Source organism: Leucoraja erinacea, unplaced genomic scaffold (assembly GCF_028641065.1).
Source record: "Leucoraja erinacea ecotype New England unplaced genomic scaffold, Leri_hhj_1 Leri_1080S, whole genome shotgun sequence".
Classification (NCBI taxonomy): domain Eukaryota; kingdom Metazoa; phylum Chordata; class Chondrichthyes; order Rajiformes; family Rajidae; genus Leucoraja; species Leucoraja erinaceus.
The window spans coordinates 1-12,500 of record NW_026575320.1 but is presented as its reverse complement, the minus strand read 5'-3'; the positions used below and the strand labels follow the sequence as shown (position 1 = coordinate 12,500).

General features: G+C 57.0%; 1 protein-coding gene across 1 annotated transcript in view; it reads left to right on the top strand.

Moving 5' to 3' along the window:
* The window catches only part of LOC129715265 (helicase SRCAP-like), a gene marked incomplete at both ends in the record, with an annotated part of 42,119 nt that extends 39,298 nt beyond the window's left edge, over nt 1-2,821 (top strand). The window contains 2 exons of the mRNA XM_055665130.1: nt 516-748; nt 2,749-2,821. Of these exons, the coding sequence (XP_055521105.1) occupies nt 516-748; nt 2,749-2,821 (306 nt within the window). The remainder of the gene's footprint in view (nt 1-515; nt 749-2,748) is intronic.
* Between the last annotated feature and the right edge of the window lie 9,679 nt (nt 2,822-12,500).

The window sequence follows — 12,500 nt, the reverse complement described above, 5'->3', positions numbered from 1 at the left end:
CCATCTGGTTTGGGAATTGCTCTGCCAAGGACAAGAAGGCTCTGCAGAGAGTAGTGTGCGTTCGGGCCGAACAAACGCACTATGGGAACTTCACTCGCCCCCCTGCAGGAACTATACAACAGGAGGTGCAACTCCAGAGCAAATAAAATCATGGGAGACCCCTGCAACGGACTGTTCCAGCTGCTACGGTCAGGCAAACGCCTCCGTTGCCATGCGGTGAGAACGGAGAGGTTGAGAAGGAGTTTCTTCCCAGAGGCAATTCGGACTGTAAACGCCTATCTCACCAGGGACTAACTCTACTGAACGTTTTTCCTTCCATTCTTTATTATGTAAAAGAATATGTGTGTTATGATTGTGTTTATAGTTTGTTTGGTTGTTTGTCTTTTGCACAAAAGTCCGCGAGCATTGCCACTTTCATTTCACTGCACATCTCGTATGTGTATGTGACAAATAAACTGGACTTGACTTGACTTGACTCATCTGTCTCTCTGTCTCTCTCTCCCCGTCTCCCACAGGATGTTACAGCCACCTCAGAAGCCAGACGGCCGCAACGTGTTACTGGTGAACTCCCCCCGTCCACCCCTCCTCCTTGCTCAGACGCAGATGCAGACACCGCTGCCACCGAGACCCAATCCCACTCCCACTCCGTGCCTGAGGCCTGAGCTGCTGCAGACGCTGCCCAGCGGGGCCCCGATCATCACCCACAGTCTGGTGTCCCCGTCCATGCACTGCGCTGGCTCCACGCTGGGTAAGGTCACTCTCGCACGCAACTAATGCTGGAGAAACTGCTCCACACCGCTGTCTCCTCCACGTTGTCTTGTAGTTTCAACTTAGCATTTAGAGTCGACAATACTCCCCTTGCTGGTCTCTGTATGTATCCCGATTAAAGTTCAAGTACCAGCCTGTCCCACTTGCCAATGGTATGTTAGCATTCATAGCAAAAGGATTTGAGTCTAGGAGCAGGGAGGTTCTACTGCAGTTGTACAGGGTCTTGGTGAGACCACACCTGGAGTATTGCGTACAGTTTTGGCCTGTTGGCCTTCATAACAAAGAGGAGTTGAGTCTAGGAGCAGGGAGGTTCTACTGCAGTTGTACAGGGCCCTGGTGAGACCACACCTGGAGTATTGCGTACAGTTTTGGCCTGTTGGCCTTCATAACAAGAGGATTTGAGTCTAGGAGCAGGGAGGTTCTACTGCAGTTGTACAGGGCCCTGGTGAGACCACACCTGGAGTATTGCGTACAGTTTTGGTCTCCTAACCTGAGGAAAGACATTCTTGCCATAGAGGATTTGAGTCTAGGAGCAGGGAGGTTCTACTGCAGTTGTACAGGGTCTTGGTGAGACCACACCTGGAGTATTGCGTACAGTTTTGGTCTCCTAATCTGAGGAAGGACATTCTTGCCATAGAGGATTTGAGTCTAGGAGCAGGGAGGTTCTACTGCAGTTGTACAGGGCCTTGGTGAGACCACACCTGGAGTATTGTGTACAGTTTTGGCCTGTTGGCCTTCATAACAAGAGGAGTTGAGTCTAGGAGCAGTTCCCCGATCTACGCCTCATCCAGTATGACTGCGGTGAGTCTCGGCCCCATCCAGCCATTAAATCCATCTTGACGGTCTCTGTATGTATTTCCATTAAAGTACCTGTAATGTTCAAGAAAGAACGGGCAAATCGAAGGTAGACGGTCTCTGTATCTATTCCGATTAAAATGCTGGAGAAACTCAGCGGGTGAAATGGTCTCTGTATGTATACCGATTAAAGTACTTGTAATGTTTAACAAAGGGGAGATGCAGAGAGACCTGGGTGTCGTGGTACACCAGTCATTGAAGGTAGGCATGCAGGTGCAGCAGGCAGTAAAGAAAGCGAATGGTATGTTAGCTTTCATTGCAAAAGGATTTGAGTCTAGGAGCAGGGAGGTTCTACTGCAGTTGTACAGGGTCTTGGTGAGACCACACCTGGAGTATTGTGTACAGTTTTGGCCTGTTGGCCTTCATAACAAGAGGAGTTGAGTCTAGGAGCAAAGAGGTCCTTCTGCAGTTGTACAGGGTCTTGGTGAGACCACACCTGGAGTATTGCGTACAGTTTTGGCCTGTTGGCCTTCATAACAAGAGGAGTTGAGTCTAGGAGCAAAGAGGTCCTTCTGCAGTTGTACAGGGTCTTGGTGAGACCACACCTGGAGTATTGCGTACAGTTTTGGTCTCCTAATCTGAGGAAATACATTCTTGCCATAGAGGGAGTACAGAGACGGTTCACCAGACTGATTCCTGGGATGTCAGGACTTTCATATGAATAAAGATTGGACAGACTCGGCTTGTACTCGCTAGAATTTAGAAGATCGAGGGGGGATCTTATAGAAACTTACAAAATTCTTAAGGGGTTGGACAGGCTAGATGCAGGAAGATTGTTCCCGATGTTGGGGAAGTCCAGGACAAGGGGTCACACACACACAGTTTAAGGATAAGGGGGAAGTCGAGATGAGAAGAAAATTTTTTTTCCCCACACACAGAGAGTGGTGAATCTGTGGAACTCTCTGCCACAGAGGGTAGTTGAGGCCACACAGTTCATTGGCTATATTTAAGAGGGAGTTAGATGTGGCCCTTTGAGTTTCCTCCACACAGTTGCTGATAAAAGACTATCGATTCTGATCTCTTTCTGTGAGTGTGATCTGTATCGCACATGGTGTCAGAAGTGGGATCTCCTCTCTCTCTGCCCCCCTCTCTCTCACTAATTGTCTCTCTCTCTCCCCCCCACAGGTGCTGCCCTCCCCCTCTCGCTCCCCCCAGCTGGTGACTGGGACCCCCCGTCCCCTCCTCCCCCCTCCCCCCGCCCGACTCCACCTCCACCACCGGCCCTCCCCTGCCCCCCAACACCACCAACACCACCACCGCCTTCTCTCCCCTGCCCCCGACCAACACCACCTCCACCGCCCACCACCACCACCACCATCGTCAACCTGGCCCAGCGCCCCCCTCTGCCCATGGCCCTCCCTCCGCCTCTCCCCCTCCCCCTCACCCACCCTCGCCCACCCCCCTCCCCACACGCTGGGGGGCTTCACCCCTGCCCACCCAAACCCACACCCCCACCCTGGGGGTCAACAGTGCTCACATACCCCACCGGCTCATCCTGACGTCCGACATGCATGCCCGGCTGCCCTGATGATCATCAGGGGTAAGACCCAAGGAGGGAGGGGAGGGGAGGTGAGGAGAGGATGAGGGGGAGGAAAGGGAGAGGAGAGTGAGGGAGAGAGGAGGAGGGGAGTGAGGAGGGAGATGGGGACGATTAGGGGAGGAGAGGAGAGGGGAGGAGAGAAGGGGAGGGGAGGACGAGACGGGAAGGGAGGATAGGAGAGGAGAGAGCAAGGAGAGGGAAGGAGAGGGGAGGAGAGGAGGAGGAGAGGGGCCTGAGAGGGGGAGGATAGGAGAGGAGAGGGGAGAGGGGGGGGGAGGGGGGGGGGGGGGGGGGGGGGAGAGGGAGAGGGGGAGAGAGAGAGAGGGAGAGGGAGAGAGGGGGGGAGAGAGGGAGAGAGAGAGGGGGGGAGAGAGAAGGGGGGAGAGAGAGAGAGGGAGAGGGGGAGAGAGAGGGAGAGAGGGGAGGAGGGGGAGGGAGGGAGGGGGTCTAGGAGTGTGTGTGCATACTTGACTTTGTATCCCCGACCTCTCGCTCGCCTGGGTTGGTTGGGTAAAGCTTGAGTTGGTTTACCGAACCCATTGTGTGTTGTTACGTCTGGTTTTGTCTAAAGAAGCCTAACTGGAGTTGTGGGTGATAGTCGGGGGGAGAGAGAGGGGAGGAGAGAGAGGGGAGTTAGGGGGGAGAAAGGAGAGTGGAGGGAGAGGTGAGGATCGGGGGAGAGTGGATCTCAATGAGGAGGGGGTTGAAGAGTCTAGGGGGAGGGGAAAGGGGAGAGGAGAGGAGAGGAGAGGAGATGGGAGAGGGGAGGAGAGAAAAGGAGAGGGAGGAGAAGGGAGGAGAGGAGAGGAGATGAGAGGGAGGGGTCGTGGGGAGGTAAACTGAGAGATGAGGAGAGGATGTATCTAAGTTGGCAGAGGGGCCCTAGTGAGTTTTGAGCGGAAGATGAGGTGGAGGAGAGGGGAGGAGCGAGATCTAGTGGGGAGGGGGAGATGGAGTTGAGTTGAATGTGTGGGGCAATATCCTCTGACTTGTCTTTGTGACAATGTGTTGCCGGCTGGTGCTATCAGTAAATAGGGTGTTGTGGGGTGTACCGAACCCATTGTGGTGTTGTCTTGTTTTTGCCGACTTGAGTGCCCTCACTTTTTGTGTGAGAGGGGGGAGATTGAGAGAGCTGAGGCCATGATGTGAGGGGAGGATGGGGAGGAGAGGATAGGGTACTCTCTTGTGATGAGGGAGGGTGAGGGGAGGTGGGCTGTAGAGGGGATAGGGGATGGAAGTTGGGGAGCGGAGACGGGGGAGGGAGGGGGGGTATGGGGCGGGGAAAGGAGATGGAGGAGTTGAGGGGAGGGGGAGGTGGGAAGTGTTTTTCGCAATGACTGCCTTTTGTAGCTCTTCTCCTCTCTCTCTTCGCTCTCTCTTTCTCTCTCTCTCTCTTTCATCTCTTCTCTGTCTCTCCTTCTCCTCTCGCAGAGCTCTCTCTCGGGAACTCTCCCCCAGGCTCTCTCTCTCTCTCCGTCCCCTCCTCTCTCTCTCCTTCTCCTCTCTGTGGGAGTCTCTCTGTCCTCTGCCCCTCTCTGGACTGCCCTCCTTCCTCTCTCTCTCTCTCTTCCTCTCTCCTCTCTCTCCCTGTCTCTCTCTCTCCTCTCCTCCCCTGGGAGAGGATTCGTCTGAGCCCTCTTCAGTTGGCCTGCGTTGACGAGAATGTATTCCTCAGACTCTCAGCGCCCCGTCCCGGGGGGCCAACCCCTCCCCTTCCACATCTCAGGGATCGGAAGTGACACTGTGCCCAACCCCCTCCTAACGCCTTCCCTCCACTCTCTCCTCCATTCCCTCCCCCTCCCCCTCTCCCACCTCTCTTGGAGTTCCTCCAACGAAGGTCCCTCTCTCCCTCCCCCTCTCCTCCTCCTCCCTCCCCTCCCCTCTCCCTCCCCTCCTCCTCTCCCCTCCACTCCTCCTCTCCCCTGCTCCCCTCCTCTCCCTCCCCTCCCTCTCTCCTCTCCTCTCCCTCCCCTCCTCCCACCCCTCTTCTCCCCTCCCTCCGCTAGCCCTCCCTCCTCCTGGTTCGTCCCTCCCCCCTCTCCTCCCTGTCCTGAGAACCTCCTCTTTTCCTTCATTTCCCTCTCTCCCCCTCCTTCTCTCCCAAGGTCAAAGATTTCCTTTCCACACCTCTTGTTGTCTCGAAAGTATGTTGCCTCCCCGAGTTTCAACTTCTTAATCTCCTCTATGTGTTAGTTCCCAACCTGTCCCCCTTCTAACCTCTCTTTCTTGTCAAAGGACAGGTCGGCAGCAGCTCTTGCCAATTCCTTGTATGTGAAGAAGAACCAATCCCTCGTTATTCATCTCCTCTTCCTTTCCAGTCCTCCCCTCTCCTCCCCCTCCTTCTCCCCTCTCCTCCCTCTCCTCTCTTCCTCCTCCCCTCTCCTCTCCATTCCTCCCCCCCTCCTCCTCTCCTCTTCTCTCCCCTCCTTCAATCCCCTCTCTCCCTCTCCTCCCCCTCCTCCTTCCCCCTCTCCTCTCCTCTCCTCTCCTCTCCTCCCCGAACGATCACTCCTCCTCCCCTCTCCTCTCCCTCCTCTCTCTCCCTCCCCTCTCTCTCCTCTCCTCTCAACCTCCTCTCTTTCTCTCTTCCCTCCCCTCTTCCCCTCTACAGGAAGATGTGAATCCACCTGGTAGATTCGCCTCGCATCCACTCTCTCTCGGGCAAGGGACCCCCGGTCTAGCTCTCATCTCTCCATGACGCAGGCTAGAGGTGACCCCCCCCCCCCCCCTCCCTCCAGTCTTCCTCCCGCTCTCGCCTCAGCCCCTCCCCCCTCTCCTCTCTCTCCCAGGTCTAAGGAGCGGTGCGAGGGAGAGGGGGGGGGGAGGAGAGTGAGAGGGATGAGAGTGTTGGGAGGAGTATATTGGTAGGAGAGGACTTCTGAGGTACGACGTTCTCCAAAGGATGATGGACTCCCTTAAAGAGATAGTCTCGATAGTCGGCCTATCAGTCAATTTGGAGAGGAAACTCAAAGGGCTTTCCCTCCTCCGCCAAGAGTTAGTACTGGTCCTCAGAGACAGAGAGAGAGTGGGGGAGAAGGAAAGGAAGAGTTCCCTCCCCTCGTATCCTCACTTCAAGACACCGATTCCCCCCGAATTCTCTTAAGGAGCGACATCTCTCCTCTCCAAAGGAGATTGTGAAACTCGATCCTCTAGTCAGGTGGCTCCATATGTCTCCTGAGGAGGGTGGACAATGTGAGGGAGAGGGAAGTCAAGGGGGAGTGCTCGTTGATAGAGAAGTTTGGAAAATCCTCCTAGAGAGACCAGCAAGGGGAATAGAGAGAGGGAGGAGGGAGGTACCTCCCCAATAGTGAGTTATGAGGGGAGAGGGGGAGAGGGGAAGAGGGAGGGGCTAGAGGAGAGAGAGGGGGGCAGAGAAGAGGGAGAGGGGGGAGGGGAGAGAAAGGGAGAAAGGGGGAGAGAGAAGGAGAGAGGGCGGGAGAGAGAAGGAGAGAGAGATGGCCCCTCGAGGGGAGGAGTGGGGAGAAGGTCTATTAGTTCCCAACTCTCTCTCACCAGGGACCGATAAACAGGACCTCTCTCCTCCTCTCATTCCCCTCGATCTCTATCAGCAACTTTGGAGAGGAAGACTCAAAGGGCTCTCTTCCCTCCTGCCTTCTCCTAGGACCTGGCTGTATCACAGAGAGCGAGGGGGGCAGAGACCAGAGAGGGGGACCTAGATCCAGGGGGGGAGAGAGGGAGGAGGGGATTCTCTGAGAGGAAGAAGAGAGGGGGGAGAAAGAGAGGGGCACTCTCTAGAGGGGTGGGAGAGTGTGTTGGAGGCGTATCCCCCCATGTATCCCACTTCTGACACACAGTTCGACCTCAGGATTCAAGACTCACAATAAAGAGAATTAGGAATCGATAGTCTATCGGCAACTTTGGAGAGGAAACTCAAAGGGCTTTTGCTCTCAGCTCTCCTGTCTCATTTCTCCTCTCCCTGGGAGATCCACACTCAGAGAGGAGGGAGAGGGGAGGGGGGAGGGGGATTCAGTCCAAAACTCCATGTTTCCTTCCTCCAACCCCTAACCCCCCTCTCTCCCCCCCCCCCTCCGTTCCAGGCTCGGTGGTGACCTAGCTGGGTGGGGTGGAAAGAGAGTCCTGGTGGCCTCCACCCCCTAAGGACGTCCCCCCCGGCCCCCGTCCCCCCCTCGTGCGGCCCCTCCAGGTCAACCCTCCCTCCCCTCCCCTCTCCCTCCCCCCCCCTCATCCTCCTCCCTCCCTCCAACCCTCTGGCCTCCCCTCTCCTCTCCCGTCCCCCCCCCTACCGTGACATCCCTCTCCCCGCATTTCGCCCATATCCCCCTCTCATCCCCTTAAGAGGCCCTCCGCAACAGCTCAGCTCAGTATCCCCTGCTCAACTTGGGTGCAAGCGCTCCCATCACTCTCCAACGGCAAGGTAGGTGGGTGGGGGAAGGGAGAGTCCTTTCCCTCTCTCCTTCCCCTCTCTCCCTGTTTCCCTCGCTGTATCTCTGAAGTAGAAAAGGGGAATAGATGAAGCAGGGGTGAGAGGAGGGCGAGAGTTTGGGGCCTGGTTCAAGATGGCCGACTTTTGCCTCCTGTTTCAAGATGGCTCGACTTTTGCCTCCTGTTTCCGCGCTGTATCTCTTCTACTAGCAACTAGTGTACTCCACGGATGGATCGATCGCTGGTCCTCTCGTACGGAGATCCTTCAAAATCAGTTTCTCCTGTTTCCGCTCTGTAGTCTCTGAGAGTCAAAAAGGGAATAGTTTGAAGGGTGGGAGAGGAGGGCGAGAGTTTGGGGGGGGAATATACTCAAGATGGCCAACTTTCCCCCCTACTTCAAGTTGTGATCTCCCCTTTGGGGCCGGTTTCTCTCTAGCTGTCCTGTCTCAACTCTCCCTCGTTCTACGGGGCGATGGAGCTGGGTTGGGAGGGAAGGAGAGAGAGAGCGAGTGAATCCTCCTCAGAGAGAGGGGAGAGAAAAGATCTCCTGGGCAAGAGAGGATGGCGCTAGTCAGATCCCTATTTTCCTGGGGCATGAGATAATCATCTTTCTCCTCCCCCCTCTCATCTCCCTCTCTCTATCCTCTCCTCTCTCTTTAGAGTCTCTCCGACTCAGTCTCTCTCCCCTCTCAGGATCTCGCTCTCCTCCCACTCTTCCCTAGATCCTCTCTCCGGAGATCTCCCCTCTCCTCCCCTCTATCTCCTCTCATTTCTTTCTTCTCTCTTTCTCTCTCTCTTCTCTCTCTCTCTCCTCTCTCTCTCCTATCTCTCTCTCCTCTCTCCATCCTTCTCCCCTTCCCCTCTCTCTCCCTCTCTCCTTCCTCTCCCTCTCTCTCCCTTCTTCCTTCCCCTCCCTTTTTTCTCTCTCTCTCCCCTCCCTCCCCCTCTCCTCCTCTCTCCTCTGTCCTCCTCCTCCCCTCCTTCCACCCCTTCTCTCTTCTAGCCTCCTCCGAGATCTCTCTTTTCCCCCTTCTCTCTCTTCGCTCTTCTCTCCTTCTCCTCTCTTTCCCTGAGATTGGAGAGAGATCTTTCCCGCCTTCCTTCTCCTTCTCTTTTTCCCTCCTCCTCCCCCCCTCCTTTCCAGTCTTCCTTTCTCGCCTCCTCCCTCCTCCTCTCCTTCTTTCCTCCCCTTTCCCTCCTTCTCCACTCCTCCCCTCCTTCTCTCTCCTCTCCCTCCTCTCCTCTCTCCTTCCTTCCTCTCCTCTTCCCTCCTAGACTTCTCCCCCTTCCTCTCCTCTCCCCTTCTTCTCTTCCCTCTCTGCGGTCCCCTTTTTTCTCTCCTCTCTTCTCCTTCTCCTCCCCACTTCCCCCCTTTTCCTTCTCCTCTCCTCTTTCCCTTCTCTCTCTTCCTCTTTAGGCCCCCTCCTCCTTCTTCTTTCCCCCCTTTCTCCTTCGTTCTCCTTTCCCTTCTTCTGGACTCTCCCCCCCCTCTCTGTCTCTCTCCCCCCCCCCTCTCCTCTCCTCCCTTCTGTTCCCACAGTCTCTCTCCCCTCTTCTGGTCCCCCTTTTTTCCTCCCCTTCTTCCGAGAGAGGATCCTCTCGACTCTCCTCCTCTTCCACCCTGAGGCCCTCCCCTACTCCCTCGAGCTTATCTTGCCCCCCTCCCCCCTCTTTGCCTCCACCTCCCTTGGCTGCCCAGAGATGCAGACCCCACCAGACCCATAGCTAGCCTTTTCTTCTCCCTACGGCCTGGTGAGTGCCGCCTGGTCAACCTTTCGCTCCATCTCTTTTCACCGCCTCTCCTGAGGATTTAGAAGCGCTCTCTGGACTTGGATAGGCCTCCTTCACTCCTTCTCTGCTCCTATGGCTCCTTTCAAGGATTTGTTAGCAGGGACCAGCATCCCTGAGAGTGGGTGCAGCGCAAGGCCCGGTGCGGGGACCAGCAGTGACTAGTGGGGCACCGCAAGGCCCGGTGCGGGGACCAGCAGTGACTAGTGGGGCAGCGCAAGGCCCGGTGCTGGGACCAGCAGTGACTAGTGGGGCAGCGCAAGGCCCGGTGCGGGGACCAGCAGTGACTAGTGGGGCAGCGCAAGGCCCGGTGCGGGGACCAGCAGTGACTAGTGGGGCAGCGCAAGGCCCGGTGCGGGGACCAGCAGTGACTAGTGGGGCAGCGCAAGGCCCGGTGCGGGGACCAGCAGTGACTAGTGTGGGGCAGCGCAAGGCCCGGTGCGGGGACCAGCAGTGACTAGTGGGGCAGCGCAAGGCCCGGTGCGGGGACCAGCAGTGACTAGTGGGGGGCAGCGCAAGGCCCGGTGCGGGGACCAGCAGTGACTAGTGTGGGGCAGCGCAAGGCCCGGTGCGGGGACCAGCAGTGACTAGTGTGGGGCAGCGCAAGGCCCGGTGCGGGGACCAGCAGTGACTAGTGTGGGGCAGCGCGTGTGGGGCAGCGCGCAAGGCCCGGTGCGGGGACCAGCAGTGACTAGTGGGGCAGCGCAAGGCCCGGTGCGGGGACCAGCAGTGACTAGTGTGGGCAGCGCAAGGCCCGGTGCGGGGACCAGCAGTGACTAGTGTGGGGCAGCGCAAGGCCCGGTGCGGGGACCAGCAGTGACTAGTGGGGCAGCGCAAGGCCCGGTGCGGGGACCAGCAGTGACTAGTGGGGCAGCGCAAGGCCCGGTGCGGGGACCAGCAGTGACTAGTAGTGGGGCAGCGAAAGGCCCGGTGCGGGGCCCAGCAGTGACTAGTGGGGGGAAGCGCAAGGCCCGGCGTGGGGGGACCAGCAGTGACTAGTGGGGCAGCGCAAGGCCCGGTGCGGGGACCAGCAGTGACTAGTGTGGGGCAGCGCAAGGCCCGGTGCGGGGACCAGCAGTGACTAGTGGGGCAGAGCAAGGCCCGGTGCGGGGACCAGCAGTGGATAGTGGGGGCAGAGCAAGGCCCGGTGCGGGGGCCCTCCCAGTGACTAGTGTGGGGGGCGCAAGGCCCAAGGTGGCGGACCAGCAGTGACTAGTGGGGGGCAGCGCAAGGCCCGGTGCGGGCCAACAACGCAGCAGTAGTCTTCAGCGCAAGGACTCCCTTCTCTAGGGCCCCCTCTTTCTCTCTCTCCCTTCGGCCCCAGGTCCTTAGGTCTAAGCAGGAGCTGGCTTCCTTGATAGGTATTCCCCCTTCCGTTTGAGTCTAGTCTCAAGGGAGACTGTCTGGGTGACTGAGAGTTCCCTTCTCTCCTCTCTGGGAGAGCATCACTCCTTTTTTTCTCTTCCTCATGTAAAGATTTTTCTCTCCCCAGTTCCTGAAGATGTAGGACCTCTTTTTTCTGGTTCTCGCCTCTGTCTCTCTCTCTCTCTTCTCTCTCTCTCTCTTCTTTTCTCTTCCCCTCTCCTCCTCTCTCTCTCTTTCTCTCCTCGTCCTCTTGGAGGATTTCAGTCTCCTCTCCCTCAGCTCTTTTTCCTTTTTCTCTTCTCTCTCTCTCTCTTCTCTCTCTGTCTTCCCCTCTCCTGATCCCTCTCCTCTCTCCTCTCTCTCTTGTCTGTTCTCTCTCTCTGTTCTCTCTCTCCTTGTCTTTATCCTCTCTCTCCCTCTCCTCTCCCCCTCTTCTCCTGTCTACTCTCCCTCTTCTTCTTTCTCCCCCCTCTCTCTCTCTGTGTCCCTCTCTTCTCTCTCCTCTCTCTCTGTTCTCATCTCTCCTCTACGATCTCCTTTAGATCCTTCTCCTCTCTCTCTCTCTTTCTGATTTTTCCTCTCTCTCTGTCTCCTCTGTCTCTCTCTCTTTTTCTCTCTTTATCCCCTCTCTGATCTCTCTTCTCTCTCTCTCTCTCTTTGAGATCATCTTTCTCTCTCTGTCTTCCTCTCCTCTTATCCCTCATCTCTCTCTGTCTCTCTCTGTCTCTGTGTTTCCTTTGGGGCTCTCTCATACTGTTCTTCTCCTCTCTCTCTTTCTCTGGGAGTCTCCCTCTTCCTCCTCTCTGGTTCTCTCTCCTCTCTCCCCTCTCTCTTTCCTCTCTCTGATCTTCTAATCAGTTTCACCTGTCTCTCTCCTTTCCTCTATCAGGGAGTCTCTTGTCTCTCTCTCTGGTGAGGCTCCTCTTCCCTCTCTTCTCTCTAATCTCTCCTCTCCCTTCCCTTTTTTTTCTCTCTCTGTCTCTCTCCCCATTGAAAGGTCTCTCCTCTTCTCTGTCTTCTCTCTCTTGATAAAGACCGCTTTGTCCATGTCTCTGAGTCTGCTCTGTTTTTTGGAACGTGGAAGAGTGGAGGCAGCGTAGATTGGGGAGGCGAGGGTGTGGCGGAGAGAGCGGAGGAAGCGTCATCCCAGAGAGGTGAGAGAGAGGAGGAGTGAGAGCGGGAGAGGAGAGCGGACGGAGGGAGAGGGAGCGGGAGAGAGAGAGAGAGGGCGAGGAGGAGGGGGAGAGAGAAGGGGAACGGGGAAAGTGAGGGGAGAGGAGAGAGGGGAGAGGAGAGGGGAGGGGCGGGAGAAAGAGGAGGCGAGGGGGGGAGTGGGGAGAGAGGGGGAGAGAGAGCGGAGAGGAGAGATGAGGGAGAGGCGAGGGGAGGGGAGAGGGGGGAGGAGAGGAGAGGGGAGGGAGGAGCTGGGAGGAGGGGGAGAGGAATCGGGAGAGGGGAGAGAGAGGGGAGCGAGAGGTGAGAGAGGGAGAGAGATTGTGAGGGAGAGATGGAGGGAGAGAGAGAGAGTGGAGAGGAGAGAGAGGAGAGAGAGAGAGAGGGAGACAGGGGAGAGGAGAGATCAAGGGAGGCCGAGAGGAGAGAGAGGGAGGGGAGAGAGGAGAGGAGGGGAGAGATGTGAGGAGAAGGGGAGAGAGAAGAGGAGAGAGAAGGGGAGAGAGCGGGAAGGGGAGAGAGAATGGGAGAGAGAGGGAAGGAGCGAGAGAGAGGGGAGAGAGGGGAGAGGAGGGAGAGGGGAAGAGAGAGAGGGAGAGATGCGGAG